This window comes from Mustela nivalis (genome assembly GCF_964662115.1).
Source record: "Mustela nivalis genome assembly, chromosome: 17".
Lineage (NCBI taxonomy): Eukaryota > Metazoa > Chordata > Mammalia > Carnivora > Mustelidae > Mustela > Mustela nivalis.
In genome coordinates, this window is record NC_139036.1 from 45,497,092 (window position 1) to 45,518,265 (window position 21,174).

The following is a 21,174-nucleotide window of genomic DNA, read 5'->3' on the forward strand; positions in this document are numbered from 1 at the left end:
TTTACTGTCATATACACAATTACTGCGGCCAGGACAGAAAGTATCCTGTAAAGGGATCAAAACCTAAGCTTTTATCTCTTTTCGGCTACTTAATTTTCCTCTTTGTAAAATGGAAATGACAGTTTCTAACTCACAACGCATTATGGTCATGCAGGTAAAGAGTCCTTGACATAGTTCATGGCACATTGTATGTGTTTAACAGGTGTTCGTTTTCTGATTATCTCAGATACCATTTACAGAGTTGGTTACCTTTTTAGCTAACCAAGTTGGCGTTTAAGGGATTTGAGTCATCGAGAGGGCTAGCTGGGATACTGTGGGCGCCTCTGGCGCAGGTGGCTAGGGCGCCGGGGTCTGGGACGTTTTTCCCCAGAGGGTCTCCAGAGGCTCAGCGGGATTTGGGCGCCTCTGGCGCAGGTGGCTAGTATCTTACTCAACTATTGACAATCTGTTTAGAGGCAGGGCTGCAATCTAGCTTCAGACTAAGTAGGAAACTTTCCTTAAGCCTAACTTCTGTGTTAATATCTGGGTATTTCCCATACAGGACACCGCCCCAAACTGGTTTCTACTTTTAGCTCCAAAGAGGCAAATTTCCTTAAATATCACTAGGAACTCGGCCCCGCCCACATGCCCCCACCCGGTTGGTTCAAAAGCTCCCCGGGTTAGTTCAATCCTAGGGATCTTTCCAAGTTGATTGGCGGAGCAAATCGGAACTCCTTTGACTTTTTTGATTGGTCATGTGAGGCATTGGGGCGGGGCGTGTGGGAGTGTCTCGCCCGGACGCCGGGAGCTGTCATTGGAAGATGAACCCGGCATTTTCAGAGCTTCGTGCCGTCGCCTAGGCCGCGAGGGGCGGGCCTCCTCCCGCCTAGGCTCTTATTGTCCTTTGCATTGGTCAGACATGTCGTCACTCACGGAACTTCGAGCTCATTGGTACGAAAGCTCCAAGAGGCGGAGGGTGATTGGTTGGTTGAGGTTCCCGCCCCCGCGCCAGTCGCCATTTTGAAGAGGGAGCCGAAATCCGAAAGGCAGTGGTGTGGGTACTCGTGCTCAGTGCGGTGGCAGGTGAGTAGCGGGCTACGGAGAAGAAGCGGTAGCACTTAAGGTCTGCTTGGATTTCCGCACCATCAGCGGGCGGGAAACCAGAGAGTAGCGGTTGGCCTGCGGAAGGGGGTTGGGCTCCCTGGCGCTTCTCCACCTTCTGTAGGGCCGGCGTTGTGGGGACCCGAGGGAAGCTTGGCGCGTCCACCCGTGGTCCTCCGCTCTCCCGAGGACCGGCATCTCGAGGCGGAGCGGCTTGGCGGGTGGGCAGAAAAGGCATTCGAGTCTCTTCCCGAGGACCCGGTGCGCGTGCCTGTCCGCCGCGCACGTCCACTTGGCCACCCGCTCCCGTTAGTGCCCTGGGGGTCTCGCCGCCGTTCCTCCCTGATGGATAGTTGGTGCGGGTCGAAGAGGCGCCGGGGTCTTGGACGTTTTTCCCCAGAGGGTCTCCAGAGGCTCAGCGGGATTTGGGCGCCTCTGGCAGATGAGTGGAAAGAAGAGGAAAAGAGAAGCAGGAGGGGAAAACCTAGGTGGTGTACCGTGTGTAGTTGGGAGGGGGAATCGAGCGCGGGTGAGCCTCAAAGGACATCTAATTAGGGAGTACCTCCTCCCTTGACCCTTGACATCCTTTTAGTTTTTCCTCATCTATGCGATTTGCCCCCCCCCCTTTTTTTTGGGAACCAAAGACAAGGCATCTCTCTTTTTGTCGCCCAACAAGATTTTGATTGGTGCAGTGCCCTGGACGTGTATATACTTTACATACAGACCTCCTATGAATGGTTAGAGCACTCGTCATTCTTTGGTTATAGCAGTTCACTTTTACTTCATTTTTAGACGGGATAAGTGCCTTGCTTTTTTTTTTTTTTTTTTTAAATTTATTTATTTATTTGACAGAGAGAGACGGAGTGGGAGAGGGAACATAAGCAGAGGGAGTGGGAGAGGGAGAAGCAGGCTTCCCGCCAAGCAGGGAGCCCGGTGTGGGCCTCTATCCCAGGACCCTGGGATCATGACGGAAGCGGAAGGCAGACACCCCACGGCTGAGCCACCCAGACGGCCCAATGCCCTGCTTCGCTTCTCTGGTCGTAGAATGGAATGGTGTATGCTCGGACGTCATCCATGTTAAGCTACCGTGGGAAAGCGTTGAGTTTCAGACGTGGGCGCTCTGGAATTTGGTGACTTCCCCCTTGAGATCACTAGGGTCCAGACGAACCGGAGACTGGCTGTCCTTGTTGCATTTTTGCCTCTGTTCTGCCAGAGAGTAAAGTTTTTCTTTGGTTAGCAATTTATTTTATTTATTTATTTGGGGAGGGGGTGTTGGTGGATACAGAGGGAGAGAGAGAGTCTTAAGCAGGTTCCCCTCCCAGCCGGCATCCCTGTGACAGGCTGGATCTCACCACCCTGAGATCATGACCTGAGCGGAAATCAAGAGTCTGGCACCTAACGGAGTGAGCTACCCAGGCGCCCATGGTTAGCAGTTGAAAGGGAAAATCATAGTCTTTGAAGCAAGGACTTTCTTCTTATTTTTGAAGAATCTTTGTAGACTTTCAGGAGCTTAGAGATGCAGACACAGGACTACTTTTAAGTCTTTAAAATGTCAGGCTCACACTTCAAATAGGCTGTTGTGTTAAAAGACTGTAGAATAAATTTCTGCAAAGCTAGTCTGTCTTTACTATTGCCTTTATAGAATCTAACATGCGCTCTTCTAAAAAATAAAATATTGAACGCTTATGCTGTTCGAAGTCCATACAGTGATTACCTTTTGGGAGGTAATGACTGGGATGGGAGACCCGGAGATCCGGGTCGCTGGTAATCATATTTTGATTGGTTTATGACATTTCATTGAACTGTTTGGTTATCAAGTGTGTTTTTGTCTTATGTAAATTACATTTCAATAAAAAGTTAAACTGGTTGAGAGTCAGGTGATGGTCAACAGGGGATGTTTGCCAGTCAGTTTCTCTGTTAGCCGGTGTGGTGTCCCAGTGCTATATTTCTCCCCTCTGAAATTGTCTTAGGTTCTTTTCTGGGCGTTGATACTGTTTGTTAGCCAAAGGCAACTACTACATTTCGAAAAGATACTGATATTTAACCTACCTTAAGGACTTAGCTTTACATCCTGTAAAATAAACTGGTTCTCTGCTTCATTAGTTCTCATTTCAAGAGGGTTCAGATGTATTTGTTTTGGCATTGCTATAGGCTGACCAAAGCCTGCTGCCATAGAGGTAGCATTGAGACTGTGTTTCCACTTACCTTACTTGGAGGCTGCAGTGGAAAAGAGAATTTTCTGGCAAGGCATCAAAAGACTTAGTTGAATTTCCCTTTGAAAACAAAACACACTACTCTTTCTTGTTCAAATTATACTTAAAATTGTTTAAATTTTTACTAGAAGTCACCTCTAATAGAGACTTGTATTTTATGTATGGTGTTTTTATATCTCTGCAAAGAACAATTACTTGACTTGCCTTTCTTTTCATTTAGGTAACAGAATTCAGTCACAATGGGGAATGTTTTTGAAAAACTGTTTAAAAGTTTATTCGGGAAAAAAGAGATGCGGATTCTTATGGTGGGTTTGGATGCAGCCGGAAAAACTACCATCTTGTATAAATTGAAACTGGGAGAGATTGTGACTACCATCCCTACAATAGGTATGTTCAGGACTTGTGATGAGACCAGTTTACAAGTTAGTATGTTACACTTTTACATGCCTTTTATGTTGTTGAATATATCTTTTAAAAAATCTTTTCTGCCCCAAGAGCATAAACTTTTTGAGGCCCAAACTAGGTAATATAGAATTTCCTACTTGCTCCCTGGCATCTCTAGGACCATTGCTAGGTTTACAGGGCAATCAAATGGACACATTTAGGATAAGTACCCTTAACCTTTTCTGCCTGGCAAAAAAGAAAAAGATAATGATTAAAACAGGGCAGAGGTGCCTAGCTGGCTCAGTCGGTAGAGGTTTTTTTTTTTTTTTTTAGATTTATTTATTTTAGAGAGAGGGAGTAAGCCTTGTGGGGGAGGAGCAGCGGGAAAGGGAGAGAAATCCAAGCAGACTTAACACAGCACAGAGTCCAATGCGGGTCTTGATCTTGGGACCCTAAGATCACAACGTGAGCTGAAACCAATATTTCAGTGCTTAACCAACTGAGCCACCAGGTGCTCCAGAGCTTGCGACTTTTTTTCTTTTTTTTTAATTTTTTTTTTTTTAAAGATTTTTATTTATTTGACAGACAGAGATCACAAGTAGGCGGAGAGTCAGGCAGAGAGAGGGAGAGGGAAGCAGGCTCCCTGCTGAGCAGAGAGCCCGATGTGGGGCTCGATCCCAGGACCCTGAGATCATGACCCGAGCCAAAGGCAGAGGCTTTAACCCACTGAGCCACCCAGGCGCCCCGCGACTTTTTTTTTAAAAGATTTTTATTTATTCATTTGACAGACAGAGATCACAAGTAGGCTAAGAGGCAGACAGAGAGAGAGGAAAGGAAGCAGGCTCTCACTGAGCAGAGAGCCTGACGCAGGGCTCAATCCCAGGACCCTGGGATCATGACCTGAGCCGAAGACAGAGGCTTTAACCCACTGAGCCACCCAGGCGCCCCAGAGCTTGCGACTCTTGATCTCAGGGTTGTGAGTTCGAGCCCCACGTTGGATGTAGAGATTATTTAAAAATAAAATCTTAGACAAATGACCAGGGAGGGCAGTTATGCCCTGTGTTCCAGTCAATTGGTGTGTGTCCCAGCCTAAGCCTGAAATGGGAGCTGGGAATCTCTTGTTGCCCCTTCAGTCCATCTTCCTTCCAGCTGGCCTTTCTAAGTGGAAGTATGTCCCCAGGAAGTATGTTCCTAGGGTGTAAAGATGCAGTGTGATGTTCTTTACTCTGGCTCAAGCCAGTTCCTTGAGTTGGTGTCCAGCTGAAGAAACTGGAGGAGAACCTGGCAGTAGAGTTATTCCTGCAAACTAGCACTGTGTTTTGTGGGCCATTTTTTTTGCAAAGGCAGATCTGATAGGACTAAATCTTTGCCTTCTGAACTGCCTCTAGATCAATGTCCTGAGTTAGAATAGGCCGCGCAAGATGACATGTGAAGTAAGTAGTGTTCTGAATGTTGGATTAGTCACAGGAAGCCAAATGATCAAGTTTGAACTTGGGCAGTGGTTTCAGAGATTGCAACATTTGGAGAAGGAGGAAACCAGATGGAGGAAATGTTCACATCCACAATTTAAAAAAATGCTATTAGTCCAAAATGAAAATAGCGTAATTGCTTGGTTTTCTCCAATTATAAAAATAATTTGTGCTCCCATAATGTTAGACAAAACATAAATAAGTATTAAAAAAAAAATCTACGGTTAAGATTTTGGTGAATACCTTTGTAAAATCATATGCATGCTATTTTCAAACTGCGTTAAACAGTATGTTTGGGTCTCCTTCTATATTATTTCCTCCCTGTGGAATGCTTTCCTGCCTTCTTCCTCAGTCTCCTTCCCCTTTATGTAGCTAATGCCAGCTCATTCTTTTGGTCTTAGTTTCAATGTTATGTCTTGGGGGCACCTTTCCTGATGGCCTGGACTGGTTTTCCCCTGTTAAAAATTTCCATAGTAACCAGAACTTCTTAGAAATTCTCAACATATTTGGCATTGTAGATAAGGGCAGGAGCCATGTCTGTCGTTTTTACCATTGTTCCCAGGCCTCTGGCAAAGTGCCTGGCACATAGTAGCTGTCTGGTAAATATGTGGTGAGTGAATGGGATATCCATCTTCTAGATTGTGAAACAGATGGCCCCCAGGGAGTCATTCCCTTCTCCCGTGATGCTCAGCTTGGCCACATGGCTTGCTTTGACCCAGAGGACATCAACAAATGTAATTCAAACAAAGATTGAAGAAGTGCTTGTGTCTTGAGGCTTGTACTTTTGGAACACTGCCCTCACCGTAAGAGGCTGCTCAGTGTTATGAAAAGACCACCTGGAGAGAGAGGGGCTCAGTTCAGCCCTCAGGGGACTCCGTAGCTGAAGCCGAGGCAACCCCCAGAATTGTTGGAGGGGCAGAATCATTATTCTAAGTCACTAAGTTTTGGCGATTAAATAACAATTTATACAGATTGACATGAAATTTTAATAATGGGGGATAGTATTCCATTATGTGGCTGTATTTTTAATGAATTTCCACTGATGTTTGGTTCAGTTATTTGTGGTGATTCTTTGTAAATGACACTGAAGTAAGCATCTTTAACATTTTTGCAGACATGTTCTCTACTCCTTGCAGTAATTTCTGGAGGAAGGATTGCTATGTTAAAACTAATGTACGTTTAGAGGCACCTGGCTGACTCAGTCCATAGAGCATGGACTCTTGCTCTTGGGATTGAGTCATGAGTTCAAGCCCCACACTGGCATAGCGTTTACTTAAAAAACAAAACAAAAAACAAGCAAAATAAAACTTAAGTACATTTAAAATGTGGATACACATTGCCAAACTTCTCTCCAAAAAGGCTGTGTCACCAACTATTAAAAAATGTTCATTTTTCCCAAACGGATGGAGAAAGAACACTGATTTTTATTGGGATTTCTTTTATTGTAGGTGGATATATTCAAACATCTGTTGGCTGTTTGTATTTGTTCTATGACTCAATCTTATTTCTTTATTGAGTTTCTAAGCTTTTTAAAATTTATTTGCAGGAGAGTGAGAGAGAGCAAGCGTGCCTGTGCTGCAGGAGGGACAGCGAGAGGGGGAGAGAGAATCTTAAGCAGACTCCCAGCTGAGCATAGAGCCAGATTGGAGACTCAGTCCCACAACCCTGAGATCATGGCCTGAGCCAAAAATCAAGAGTTGGATAGTTAATGAACTGAGCCACCCTAGTGCCCCTTATTCGTTTATTTTTTAAGTAGTCTCTGTCCAGTGTGGGGCTTGAACTCGCGACCCGAGATTAAGAGTCCTGTGCTCTACCAGCTGAGCCAGTCAGGCACTCCAGTCCACGCCTTGATTTTAATTTGGTTCTACTGTCTTTTCTTTTTGTTAGCGTGTTTATTTGTCTCTTAGCCATTTGAAGAGGTATATCACGGGTCTGGAACAACTCTTTTCATGTGTTAGCTTTCCAGTCAGTTGTCTTTCAACCTCATTTTTTCTGTGTTTTGCCATATAGAATTTGAGGGGCTCAAATTTACCAATTTTTTTCATTTTTAAGATTTATTTATTTGAGATAGAGAGTGTATGAGTGCGGGGAGGAGGAATAGAGGGACAAGCAGTCTCCCTGATGAGTGTGGACCCTCGTGGGGAGCTCAGTCCCACAACCCTGACATCACAACCTGAGCCAAAGGCAGACACTTAACTGACTGAGTCACCCAGGCATCCTACCAATTTCTTTTTCTTTCTTTCTTTCTTTCTTTCTTTCTTTCTTTTTTTTTAAGCTTGGATATCATTTTTAGAAAGGTCTTCCTTACTCCAGGGTCATAAAAGTATTTACCAGTATTTTCTGCTGCTAACTTTCTGTGTTATTTTTATTTTGTTTTTAAAAACATTGAAATATTATATCTATTTGAAGTTTACTTTTCTGTTATGAGTAAGGTAGGGATTTATATTTTTCAAATGAGTAGGCCAATGTTGTCCAGTAGAACATTCTGCAGTGATGGAAGTGTTCTGTGTCCATCCTGTCCATGGTGGTACCTTTAGCCACGAGTGGCTGTTGAACACTTGAAGTGTGGCTGGTGTGATCGAGGAGCTGACTTTTTAATTGTACTTAATTTTATTTTAAAATATTTTTTGAAGTGTTTTATTTAAGTAATCTTTATACCCAAGGTGGGGCTCGAACTCACAACTCTGAGATAAAGTGTCTCATGCTCTTCTGACTGGACCAGCCAGGTGCCCCTAATTGTACGTAATTTTAATTAAATCCAAATGGCCACATATATGTTGGACATGTGCAGGGGTAGACAGTTGTCCATACCCACTTACCGGGTAATTTTTCCATGCTGATTTGGTTTATTATTTTTTTATTATAATTTCTTCTTAGATTTTATTTATTTATTTGAGAGAGAGAATGAGCAGGGAAAGAAGAGGGAAAGGCACAAGCAGACTCTTTGCTAAGCATGGAGCCTGACATGAGGCTCGATCTTATGACCCCAATCTCATGACTCTAGTTGAAATCAGCAGTTGGAAGCTCAACCAGCTGAGCCACCCAGGTGCCCCATCCTTGCTGATTTAAAAAAAAAAAAAATTATTTATTTATTTGACAGAGAAAGATCACAAGTAATTAGAGAGAGAGAGAGAGGAGGAAGCAGGCTCCCAGCCAAGCAGAGAGCCCAATGTGGGACTCAATCCCAGGACCCTGAGATCAGGACCTGAGCCCAAGGCAGAGGCTTATTAACCCACTGAGCCACCTACGCACCCCTCCTTGCTGATTTTAAATGCTTTCTTTATCATATTCTAAATTTTCTTGGGTGTATGTGTCTTCTTTTAGACAACTCCCTGTTGTAGTCATTTGAACTTAATTATTTCATGCATTCCTAAGGTTTGATAATATCTTCACAAATAATTTGTTAACTGTTTTCAGAGAGTTCCTGGTTATGCTTACTCGCTTATTTCTCCAGATTACATTTAAGATGATTTTGCTAAGTTTCACGCCTCACCTCCCTTCCCTCATCACTTTAGGATTAGAATGGAACTGAGTTAACACATTTATTTAGCAAGAATTGAGACTGCTGCAATGTAGTGAGTGCCTCTTGCTAAAACAAGGCATGACTCAAAATGAGCAGGCCCAGGTTGTGGTCGACCTCGACGGTCATGTTCGGGATTTGAGTGTGGGAAGCCAAGGAGAGATTATTTTTTCCCCTCTTATTTTAAATATCTTAGACAAGCGTAAATGTGTAGCGAAGTGATACGACCTTATTGTATATTTTGAAAGTTTTGATTAGAAAATGATGAATAGATGGAGAAGAAGAAGAGTAGGTATAGATAGAGTAGTTAGGTCACTTCAGTAATTGAGGCTAGAAATGACTGTCTCTTGGTTAGGACGGCTATTAGATATTTAGGAGGTTTTATGGGTAAGATTTGATAATGAGATTTTTAGGAGTGAGAAAGTTTGGAAGTGTCAGGGATGCCTCCCAGATTTCCAGCTTGTAGGATGAAGTCAGTACGAGGGGTAACTAGGAAAGGAGCAACTTAGAGGGGCAGGGATCTTTTTTTTTTTTTTTAATGCCCAGCATGGAGCAAAAACAGGGTGCTTGAACTCAACAACCCTGAGATCACGACCTGAGCTGATGAAATCAAAATTCAAACGCTCAGCCAGCTACCCAGGCGTCCCTCGAGTCGTGGGGATCTTATGTTCAGTTTTGACATAATGTCTTTTTTTTTTTTAATATTTTATTTATTTATTTGACAGAGAGATATCACAAGTAGGCAGAGAGGCAGAGAGAGAGGAAGGGAAGCAGGCTCCCTGCTGAGCAGATAGCCTGATGCGAGGGGCTTGATCCCTGGACCCTGGAATCATGACCTGAGCGGAAGGCAGAGGCTTTAACCCACTGAGCCACCCAGGTGCCCCTTGACATCATGTCTTATCGGAGACTTTGAGAGAGCTAATCTAAGATGTCGATGGAAGGCTGGATTATGAGCCTGAAGCTCAGGAGATCTGGGATGAGATAATGTAAATTTGAAGGTTGTTAGCACAAACGTGGTAATGAAGCCCTACAACTGAGTGAGATTACCTCTTGGGGCAGTGGAAAGAGGAGAATGGATGGAGCAGGACAGAGTCCTAGAAACTCCATCATCTAAGGATCAGTTAAATGTGGTTGAGCTCACTAAGTAGACCAAGGAGATTCAGCCATAGAAATATAAGGAAAATGGGAAACCAGGGAAGAGTTTCAAGAAGTGAGTGAGCAGTAGTGTCAGATATAAAATCGAATTACGCAGGAATGGGGGAGCATTTGTTGGGTTTATTGACATGGTGCTCGTGCCTCACGTTGGCCCGACCAGCTTTGTAACACAGTGAAGCAGAAGGTGCTGTTGGGTTACAGGTGATGCAGTGGGTGCAGTGAATGTGACTCAGCTTCTTAGAGAAGTTGGGCTTTGATAGGGAAAATCGAGAGTGAGAGCAGTTGAAGATGGGGAGTCAAGGAAGGGCTTTTTTTTTTTTTTTAAAGATATTTATTTATTTGACAGAGAGACAGTGAGAGAGGGAAACACAGGCAGGGCTGGAGAGAGAGAAGCAGGCCTCCTGCTGAGCAGGGAACCTGACTCGGGGGCTCAATCCCAGGACTCCAGGATCATGATCATGCTTAACGACTGAGCCACCCAGGCGCTCCAAGGAAGGGCTCTTTTGAAAGATGTAAAGACTTAAGCATGCTGAGAAGAATGGGTTGGAGACTTAGGAGAAGTCTAGACGTCTAATAGAGAAAGAAGTATGGGTGCAGAGATAGGTAGGTTTCTACGCTGTTTGGTGGAAGGTGGAGGTCAGTCTCATTAATGGTTTCTGTTTGCCCTGAAGTACGCTATAAGATCGGAGAGGATGTGTGAGGTTGGAGAGTAGAGAAGGTTTGAGACTCCTGTCACGGTGCATGGAAGACTAATACACCCTGTTTTGTAAGCTGTGTATCTTTTTTGTTTGTTTTGTTTTGAATTAAGAGTAATGTGGGGCTTGAACTCAAGACCCCAAGGTCAAGAGTTGTATGCTCTACTGGCTAAGCCAGCCAGGCTCCCCCTGTGAGCTAAAGATTTTGACTAGCAAGTTGCTTTGTAAATTAAAAATACTGTCCAAATGTCAGCTGAAATTCATTAGAATTCTTTAAAAGTCTTCATTAAAAATTTTCTCCTTCTTCCCAATTTAGGTTTCAATGTGGAAACGGTAGAATATAAAAATATCAGCTTCACGGTCTGGGATGTTGGTGGCCAGGACAAAATCAGACCTTTGTGGCGACATTATTTCCAGAACACCCAAGGTAAAGATTGTCCAGTCTGTGGCCTTGGACCCATTTGGATTAAATGTGTCTAAGGATGTATGCTTGAAGCAAAACCTTGTGCTCCACTTTATACGAACCATCAGTTGTTCTTTCTCCTCTGATGGCCCACTTAAACTTACTGGGGAGGTTTCTTTTTGGAAAATGGTCCCTGCCTTCCTAGAAAGAGTACTTGGGCATTAATGCCCTACATAGAAAACTGCTCTTAATGCAGACTAGTTAAAAAATGGCTCTCCTGATGAAGTTGTCTTTTGCTTAACTGAAAGTTGTATGTGCCTCAGATGAAGTACCAGGTTTTAGAGAATTTGAGTTCAGTAAAATCTTTTAAACTCGTTGAGAATATCTAAAAGTCATGCTGCTGGTGAGAAAGAGATGAACAGGCAAGGCTGGAACCCCAGATGCCAGCATCTTGTGCGGCCGGGTCCCTCCTGGTTGCCCCGCTATTCTGAAAGTGCGTGACTTGACACACGCATCCCAGATCATTGCCTTATTTCCTTACCACTGGTTTCGGGGCTTTTAAAAATTTTTTTAAAAAAAGATTCTATTTGTCAGAGCCAGCACAAGCAACTTCCGTAATGACTCCCTGATTTCTCTCTCTTTGTGTTTCAGTCCCCTGCACACAGTACTGTTGATACCCGGAGTGTTCATGTAACTTGGCTTGGCACGTGCCATTTTGGCCAGACTATTGCGATTCCTTATTAGTTAATAAAATGAGAAAGTGTGGGTTTGAACCCCAGCTCTACTATGAAACCTTGGGAAAGTTCGTCTTTTTTTGTCTCTGTTTCCTTATCTATAAAATGGAGGTAGTACCTGCCGTGTTGGATCATTTGGCTTAAATGAGATGGATTTTGTAAAATGCTTCGTTCTGTGGTTGGAAGGTAGTAGGCACTCAGATAGGAGCCTTTATTAGACTGGGTTCTCCAGAGGAAACAGAGCCAAGAGGATGGATGGAGTTACACGTGTGTGTGTGTGTGTGTGTGTGTGTCTGTCTGTCTGTCTCAGATTTATTATGAGGAATTGGCCCACATGGTTACTAGAGCCTGAGCAGGCCCAGTATCTGCATTTGGCAAGCAGGGGAACCGGGAGAGCCAAAGGTGGAAAGTCCAGTCCAAGGGCAGAAGACCAGCTCCAGGATGGTCAGGCAGGGATTTCTCTCCACTGCTTTTGTGTTCTCTTCAGGCCTGCAGTGGATTGGAGAGCACCTCCGCCCTCTACTGGCCCCAACGCTGAGAAGGGAAGTTTGCTTTACTCAGTCTCCTGATTCAAACGTTACTCACCTCAGCCAGGAACACCCTCAGACACACCAGAATAATTTTTGACCAAACGTCTGGGCACCCCGTGGCCTGGTCATGTTGACACATAAAATTAACCGTCACTGAGCCCAAATGGTGAGAGACTTTACATCCTCATTCTCTGGCAGGAGTCCTTTTGCCACATGTAGTGTCACATTTCGGTCACCAAAAGTTGGAATGCCTTTTTGTTTTCAATCTTCTATTCATGACAAGCCCGATTTTATGGAACTTCAGTAATTTGCGGTGATGGCAGGCACCCAGCTTGATCTAGGACCCCGGGGTGGGTCAGTTAGACTCTTCGTGAAACCAGCAAATGGGGACGGTTTGAAGAATGGATTTGCTGTCTGTGGTGGGTCCGGACATCTCAGCCAGGAGGAACCTTGGAGGCTGCCCCTGTCTCTCCTGCCGGCTCCTCAAAGGTCATGCTGCCCTTTTTTATTTGAAAATTTTTCATCAGTATGTTGAGTATGACAGACTTAATGATAGCGTTTAGCTCTCCAATAAGACACTTAACTGTGTGTTCACTTAGGCTTTACTTCTAGAGATTGAAATTTGAATTGTTTGTGTGATTTCTTAGTTAATTATGTTATTATACAGTGTGCATAAAATGGTCCATTAGTTCCCATGTGGAAGGATTTTTCTCCTTGATTGTAGGTTCAGTTATTTTAATTCGTTAAATGGGAATACATTTATAACTGCAAAATTCCAAAAGATAGAAAAGAATATAAAGAAAAGTCATTGTCTCATTCCTGTTCCTTAACCACCCAGTTCCCCACTCCCATAGACAAGCATTTGTATTCCTTGTATATTGGTCCAAAGATACTTTATGCATGTGCAAGCAGCCGGAAATATATTACCCCCTCCCATTTAAAACATATTTGATCACACTATTCATGCGTAAATTTACCTTTTCTAGGTTCTTCCAGTTCAAAAGTGAAGTCAATCTGATGCTAGGTTCTTTTGTTTCTCGGATAAGGATTTACATTAAAAACAGTATGAAATGGGCTTTAATATTTATAAACCTTTATTTTTATTAGGATCAGCAAAGGGATTATATATCTGCTCCCACCCTGTCAGTTTTGCCAGGATCTCCCTGAATTTCTGGATAACCTTGTTTGCTTAGTTAAGATCAGAGTCCTGGTTATACTACAGGTAGACTATCACATTTTGGGGGAGGTTTTGAATGTTCTGCACTTTTGAAATCTGTTGTGATATAACAGATGTGACTTTGTCTCACATGCAGTCACCAAACCCGGGGACTGTCCCCACACCCGGAAGCTGTCCGCCGCACTTGGCCTCTCCAGAGCTGGGAAGGCCGGGAGGGTAGGCACTGATTTTCCCTCCCAGACACAGCTGTGAAATCCCAGTGTCCGAAGGAACCAAGAGGTCATTTTGTCCCACTACACTTCTCCTACCAGGGAGGTCCCTCTGGCAGTGTCCCCACAGGCAGTGGCTAAAGCTGGGCACGTGTGTCTCCAGTGGTGGGGTTGCCTCCCGAGGGAGCCCATTGCCTCTTCAGTTCTGTTGACTCTGTCCGACGACTTCCTGTAGTTTGCGCCCACTGATCGTCAGCGTACGAAGTGAGCTGTATATAAAACAAGTTGAACCTCTCTTTATGGCATAGCTCTTCAGATACATAAAGACAGCTGGCAGTCCTTCCAGTGAGTCTTTTCTCGCGATAAAATACCCTCGGTGTATCCGTTCTTTTTCGTCTGGCGTGGCATCTCATTCCTTTGCCATCCTAGGCATTTTTTTTTTTAAAAGATTTTATTTATTTATTTGACAGAGCACAAGTAGGCAGAGAGCCAGGCAGAGAGAGAGAGAGGAGGAAGCAGGCTCCCTGCCGAGCAGAGAGCCCAATGCGTGGCTCCATCCCAGGACCCTGGGATCATGACCTGAGCTGAAGGCAGAGGCTTTAACCCACTGAGCCACCCAGGCGCCCCTCCTAGGCATTTTTTGAGTCCTTTCAGTTTGCCTGTGTTTTAGAATGTGGGGTCCAGCAGTGACCAGGTAATAATATTTGCAGGATGTTCTGACTGACGGACGATGGAGAAGGCTTTTTCTCCCCCGTATCCTCGTGGTCTGGCTTAGGAGCAAACTCGTTCTGGCAGCTGCTTCACGTATTTGTCTCCCAGAGGACTCACCTCAGCTAACCACCCAGTTCTTGTTATCATTATTGCCACAGAAACTACTGCTGAGAGGGGTCTTCCCCGTTCTGTATTTGGGTGTATATTGGCTTTCCCCCTAGGGAATCCTCTGGAACTCATGTTGGCCCAGCCAGTGATGACCTGGTCTGTGCAGGGTTCAGCCAGCTTGGCATAGACTCAGTGTGATGGTATCTTGCTTCGACCATCTTGTGCTTCCTGGGATTTCTCTGATGCTGTCTGGAATGGGATCCTGCGAAGATTTCTCGGCACCAACTTCCTGGAGTTGGGCCAGACTTCCCAAGTTAGGGGTACAAGACTCCCTCCATTCGGACACCTGCTGAAGATGCGGGTGTCACCAGAACATTGTCCTTTCCGTCAGGACGCCCGACCTCCAGCTACCTCTGATGTGTGATGTGTGTCTGCTGAGTGTTGCCGACCAGGGGTGCTTTTGTGAACTTTGATGTCCCTGGGTTTTATGGGGACTTTGTTATGTAAACAGGATGTAGAAGTGAAGTGATTAAGCATGAACCTAATCTTTTCTCTATATTCTTTCTTCTGTTAACCTGGGGGAAAGCCTGTTTGCTTCCAAAAAGATGGGCTAGTGCGGTGCGACAGGCTCTCTAACTTGGCAGCCTCTCTAACTCCACAGAGTAGATGTCTCTCCCTGAATGCTTTCAGTGAAACCATATGCATAGGTAGGGAGAAGCTGTAAGGGCACATAAACGTTCTCACTTTCTAGGTTCAGATCACCAACATGCTTGTGATTTCTTTCCAGGTCTGATTTTTGTGGTCGACAGTAATGACAGAGAGCGAGTTAATGAGGCCCGCGAGGAACTAACCAGAATGTTAGCAGAAGATGAGCTCAGAGATGCCGTCTTACTGGTGTTTGTAAATAAACAGGTATGTTGTTGGCTTTCTGAGTACTGGGACCAAATTGCTGCCAGATGTTCACTTAAAAATACAGATATTTAAATTAGATGTGTGCCTCCCTCTCTCTAGTCCCTACCATAACTTTTCCCTCCACCTCCTTTTTTCTTTTTTTCTTTTTTAAGTAGCTCTAGGCCCAGTGTCCAGTGTGGGGCTTGAACTCCCAACCCCAAGATCAAGACTCGTCACGTGTTCTACCAACTAAGCCAGCCAGGCCTGCCCCCCACTTCCTTTTTAGCTTATGTCTTCTGTTCATTGATTGAACAGATACGAATTGAGCATCTACTAAGATATAGACATTGTTTTGGTGACATAGCCTTGAGCAGCAAGACAGATAAAATTCCCTGTGTTCGTGGAGTTTACGTTCTAGTGGTAGGAGAGTCAGTCAGTAACACGTGGTGTGTCTGCTGGAAGTGTGGTAGAGGAAGGTGAGCAGAGGAGGCGGGCAGGCTGGCTGTGGGAAAGGGCCAGAATGCCTCCACGAGAAGACGACATCTGAGCAGATTGGAAGGCCAGCGGGAAGGGAGCTGCGTGGGGCTAGGAACAGCAAGGCAGCCAGTGCAGCTGGAACGGAGGGGACAGGGACAGCGAGGGGGGAGATGGTTGTGTCAAATGGGGTCTGTCAAGAAGGAAGAAGGGGCTTCGTGTAAATGTAGCGGAAAGTAGTAAAGGAAGAGTGGGAGGAGGGCCAAGTGTTGAACTGTCCCGCCCTGGGATTCAAAGTAGAGCGAAGCTTGGAAGGAAGGGAACATCGTGGCATGAGGTAGAGTCATGGAATTTACCAGCCTGAGATGACCTCAGTCAGGTCGTGATGTGTTTCCTTCTGCTTTCTCTGTCACGAATACATTCGTTCTGCGATTGAGCTCATGCTCATCTGACGGGGCTGAGTCCTTCGTGTTTTGTCAGTTCGGATTTATCCAAGGCATTTCTCTTGCCCTTCGGGTCTTTGTAACATGATTTTGTTTTATATTGTATTGTGTTTTATTGTGTGTGTGTGTTTTTTTTTAGGTTTTTTTTTTGTTTAGTTTTGACAGAGAGAGAGAGAGTAGAGGGGCAGAGGGAGAAGCAGACTCCCCGCCGAGCAGGGAGTCCGATGCGGGGCTTGATCCCAGGCCCTTGGGATCATGACTTGACCCAAAAGCAGACGCTTAACCGACTGAGCCACCCAGGCGCCCCTTAGATTTTTTTGTTTTTATTTTTGTTTAAGATTTTGTTTATTTATTTGACACAGAGAGAGAAAGAGTTCACAAGCAGGCAGAGCAGCAGGCAGAGTGAAGGGGGAAGCAGGCTCCCTGCTGAGCAGAGAGCCTGACTCGGGGCTCGATCCCAAGACCCCAAGATCATGACCGGAGCTGAAGGCAGAGGCTTAACCCACTGAGCCACCCAGGCGCCCCTAGATTTTTTTTTGAAGTAGCTCCACACCTGGCATGAGCTCAGTGCAGGGCTTGAGCTCATGACGCTGAGCTGATCAGGACCAACTGAACCACCCAGGTGCCCTGTAAACATGATTTTAAACAGTGGCTGGACCGTCATTCGCTTAGGCTTTACCCTACTGTTTGGGTCTATGCCAGTCCTGAATTTCACTTGTGAAGTTAATGGACTTTTAAAAAGAGAATGACGCTTGTTCTTTTTAATTATAAAAGCAGAACATGCTCGTAGTATAAATCTGCCAGCAGTTTAGAGTACCAAGTGACATATTCTTGCCTCAGTCTTCAGGGTAAAATAATGTTAAATTTCTTCCATCTTCCTTCAGAGATACAGCTTTCCATGCCTGTATAAGCAGCTGCGTGATTGCATTCATACTTACATGCTGGGAATCTGCCTGCTTTCTCACGTAGCGTGTTGTGATGTCATTCCATAGCAGTATTGCTAGATCTGCCTTACCACGCACATGCCAGGCACAGTTCTAGAACTTGGAATAATCCGAGGACAAGACAGAAATTCCTGCCCTTGTAAAACTTGTGTTCTAGTTAGGGACAGGTAATCTAAGTCATCAACATAGCAAATACGTCAGTTTTATAGTACAGTCACACGTGGAGAGTGCTGTGTTGGATAAGATGAAGCAGGCAAATTAGGGAGGGGTCCTGGGGACTCGGGTCCTGAAGGCCTTGCCGACCACGGTGAGGACTCCGGCTCCTCCCCCTGAGAGATGGATCCGCTTCAGGGCTTGGAAAGAGTGACTTGCTCTGACTTTACTGACCACTGGGTTGAGAATAGACTCAAGGGGAACAAGCACAGAAGCAAGGAGACCAATTCGGAAGTTATGTCAGTACCCGGAGGTAGAAGTGGCCATGGTAGGCGTGGGTGGGTAGCTGTGGGCGTGGTGAGAAGTGGTCAGATCCTTCATGTTTTGATGGGGTTTCCTGAAGTGGAGTTGAGAGGTTCAGAGAGAGCGAGAGAAATTGGGGATCTGCTGAGCTGAGACTGTGACTGAGGTGTTGCTTTTTTTTTTTTTTTTTAAGATTTTTATTTACTTATTTATTTGACAGAGAGAGAGAGATCACAAGTTGGCAGAGAGGCAGACAGAGAGAGGGGGAAGCAGGCTCCCTGCTGAGCAGAGAGCCGGATGTGGGCCTTGATCCCCAGGACCCTGGGATCATGACCTGAGCCAAAGGCAGACTCTTAACCCATTGAGCCACCCAGGCGCCCTATGACTGAGAATTTGGGAGAAGAGCGTCTTTCATTATAAAAAGGCATCATTATAAACTGATTCCTGAATTTTCTTTCTCAAGGATCTTCCCAACGCGATGAATGCAGCAGAAATAACAGACAAGCTCGGCCTACATTCCCTCCGCCAGAGAAACTGGTACATTCAGGCCACTTGTGCGACCAGTGGAGATGGGCTTTATGAAGGCCTGGACTGGCTCTCCAACCAGCTCAAAACGCAGAAGTGATCGGAAGCGCCCTGTTCGCCGTGCATCGTGGCACACTCAGCTGGCCTCTTCTGTGTGCGTGTGTGCGTGTGAGGAGCCGAGGATGGGTGTGTGGCTGGGAGTGGGAGCAGCTTTCTCACACTGTGCCTTAGCCATGCTATAAGAAAACCAGGCTTACATTTGAAGAAAAATCAGTGTTTCATTTTAAACGCTACCTTCCATTTCAAGAGTTTCGAGGGTCAACTTAGCAGGTGATGGAGGGGTCCGGAGAGCTTTCCTGGCACATAACAGCCTGAGAGGCCCTCGTGGTGGGCAGGAGGAGGGCAGGGCCCAGGTGGAGCTGTGCCGTCCTGGGTCCGGTGGCTATGCCTGCCCAGAGTCATGTTAGACTTCGGTGGCCTTTTGTAAACGAGGAATGGCCTGTCATTCTTCCCCATCACTGCCCGAGCTCGCGGCTCACTTTTCAGTGCTTTCGAAGCAAACGGTCCTCAAGAAAAAAGACACCTGCTTGCTGCAGGGTTGAAATTCAGCTCCGAAATTTTCCCGTAAGTTATGTTCTTCCTGGTTTAATGTACTTTATTGAAAGAAACTTGAGATCTTCTTCATTAGAGTATCCAGAGTCCGTAACACTAGAACGTCATTCCCTCATGCTAGTTCCTTCTCCTTGTTGCCTCTTATTTGCCAAATGGAGACCATTTTGAGTAAGTAACCCAGTGTGAGGCCGAGGCTCTTTACAGGGGCCCCAAAGTCAAGCGAAGGGCCGGGTTACGGAAGGGAGGTGAGGGTCGTGTTTGTGTCCTTGTATCACCATCTCAGGTTTCAGGCTCCTGAGACAGCTGCTCCCACTTCTCTGCTCTGTGCTGAATGTTCTGTGCTCGAAGCAGGAGGTTTCACTCCTGAGATGGAATCGTCACCAAGTTCAGTTGTCTCCATTCGGCTTGCGGTGTTACTTAGTTTCTGTTCCCAGAACCTGTGAGTTCTGAGAGTGAAAGAGGATTGAGAGGTTCATTTTGGAGATGAAATTCCCGGCAACCCCTATTACTGCCCCTGAGTTGGTGCTAAATTTTGCTACGAAAAATGTCTAATCCTAACCGCTGTCTGCAGTGCTGACTCCGTCTTCTGGATGCAGTGATGTCCTGTGTGGAGACGTGCTTTATGTTGTCTTCAAAACATTCATAGAAACGGCCTGGTGATGAGCTGGGTCTCATGCGATAGTCTAGAGCTCGTTTGCGCAGACGGCTCTTGGCCAAATGTGTACCTATGCACTTCCCCTACTTCACCTTTGAAAATTCCTTTTTTGAGAAAAATGTTTATTCAAATTAACAGAGCTAGGAGGGGAATGTAAGGTGAATTTTAACAAAAGTAAACCCTGTTTGTTGATGATAATGAAGTTGGTATTACTAGGAAGAAGTTTCATACCATGATACATGTGGGGTGTGATGTTTTTCTTTAAAATATTGACTTGAAAGAATGTTCCTTGCAATACTGGCATCCAAGTCCAGATTTTGTTTTAACCCTGGAGTAATTCCTGAGAAATAGTAAGGTTGTACTCATATTGGCAGGGACTGTGTCTTACGTTTTTGTATTTATGCTTAGTATGGTGCTGGGCCTCATTAAATCATTGTTGAGTGGCTGGACAATAAAGAACTTTCTTTGGAAGGAGGAGAGGACAGCCGTGTGCTTCTGAATATTTTGAAAGACTTAAAAATCCCTTTTCCCCTCCGTCTTGGCAGACTTACTCTGTTCCTTTAACAATAATCCTCACTGACAGTTTTCCTGGTGCTTTCAACTGTGGTTGTCTTCTAGGATTTGGAGCTGCTGGGTTGAGGGTAAGTGGGACCACCTCAGTGTAGTAACTTTGAACTTTGGATTTGGGTCCCCGAATGCCATGTTGACATCCCAGCTATGTCCCTTATTAGCTGCTGGCCTCAGGCCATTCACTCTTGGCTTCTGTATCTCTGAGCCTCAGTTCACTCCACTGTTAAATAGGGATAATAATACCTGCCTAATGGTGTTGTGCGGGTTCAGTGTCTTTGACCTTTGCACATCTTACTCTTTCCCTGGGAGTATCTTGGTGTCTAAGTGTGAATGGCAGCATGGCTGCAAACTGATAAACATTCTTTATAGGAGAAGGGAAGTGGGATGGTGGGGGGTTGTATTTAATATCTCTTGCTCTTGTCACCTTCTAATCCTGCTGAATGCTCTGTCCTTTTCTAACCATGGGGAATGCTAATGAGATTACCCCAGATGCTTGTCCAACAAGCACACTGCTGTGTCCTAGCCTCACCTATTCCTCTTCCTTTTTTCTTTTTCTTTCTTTCTTTCTTTCTTTCTTTTTTTTTTTTTTTTTTGGTTCTGTGGTTTTAGCATATGCAACCACAACTACCAATTTTCGACAACCCCAGAAGAAATTCTGGATCCGTTAGCATCCATTCCCCATTCCTCCCTTTTCCCAGGCACCCCCAGCAACCACTAATCTACTTTCAGTTTCTTTTTGGTGAGGGGCCTGGGGAGCCAGTGGGAACTTCAGGAAGCCCCTGAGGTGCTCTTGGCCTGACCACAGCTCTGTCCTGAGGCATCTGTTTGAGGTACAGATGAGGCAGAACCCAAGGGGAAAGACTGCCCCCTAGAGGGCACAATGTTTACTATCGAGAGGGAATGGGGTGCTACTAACAATTACTTGGGACACGACAGAAAGTGGGTTGTGTGGTCTCCCTCTGGAATGGCAAGAGCTCTGAACCTGGAATCAAAGTCTGAAGCTGAATTGAAAGCTCCGCCCATTCACTAGCTGGATTCTGTTGGACTAGTCAAGCTCTGACCCTCCATTTCCTCCCCTGCAAATGGAAGTTCCCAGGCTGACCTGGGAGATAGCTCCGTGCAAATACCAACAATGGGGGGTGATTTGGGGGTTCTATGAGTTCTCTCGACTGTGGGTCCTGTAGTTAGATCTATTTTAAATAACGTCTTAACAGAG

General features: G+C 45.3%; 1 protein-coding gene across 1 annotated transcript; it reads left to right on the forward strand.

Moving 5' to 3' along the window:
• The first annotated feature begins 797 nt into the window (after positions 1 to 797).
• LOC309851347 (ADP-ribosylation factor 2) lies at positions 798 to 19,870 on the forward strand. The gene is made up of 5 exons (XM_082706537.1): positions 798 to 1,062; positions 3,514 to 3,680; positions 10,833 to 10,943; positions 15,176 to 15,300; positions 18,060 to 19,870. Exons 2-5 carry the CDS (start codon positions 3,533 to 3,535, stop codon positions 18,219 to 18,221), a joined length of 546 nt encoding a protein of 181 aa, XP_082562663.1. The 5' UTR covers positions 798 to 1,062; positions 3,514 to 3,532; the 3' UTR covers positions 18,222 to 19,870.
• The last annotated feature ends 1,304 nt before the right edge of the window (positions 19,871 to 21,174 follow it).

Bases quoted from the DNA above. Each gene is read 5' to 3' on its own strand.
- LOC309851347 (XM_082706537.1), top strand. From the start codon at position 3,533: ATGGGGAATGTTTTTGAAAAACTGTTTAAAAGTTTATTCGGGAAAAAA. The intron at 3,681-10,832 runs GTATGTTCAGGA...TTCCCAATTTAG, and splicing joins GACTACCATCCCTACAATAG to GTTTCAATGTGGAAACGGTA. The intron at 15,301-18,059 runs GTATGTTGTTGG...TTCTTTCTCAAG, and splicing joins TGGTGTTTGTAAATAAACAG to GATCTTCCCAACGCGATGAA.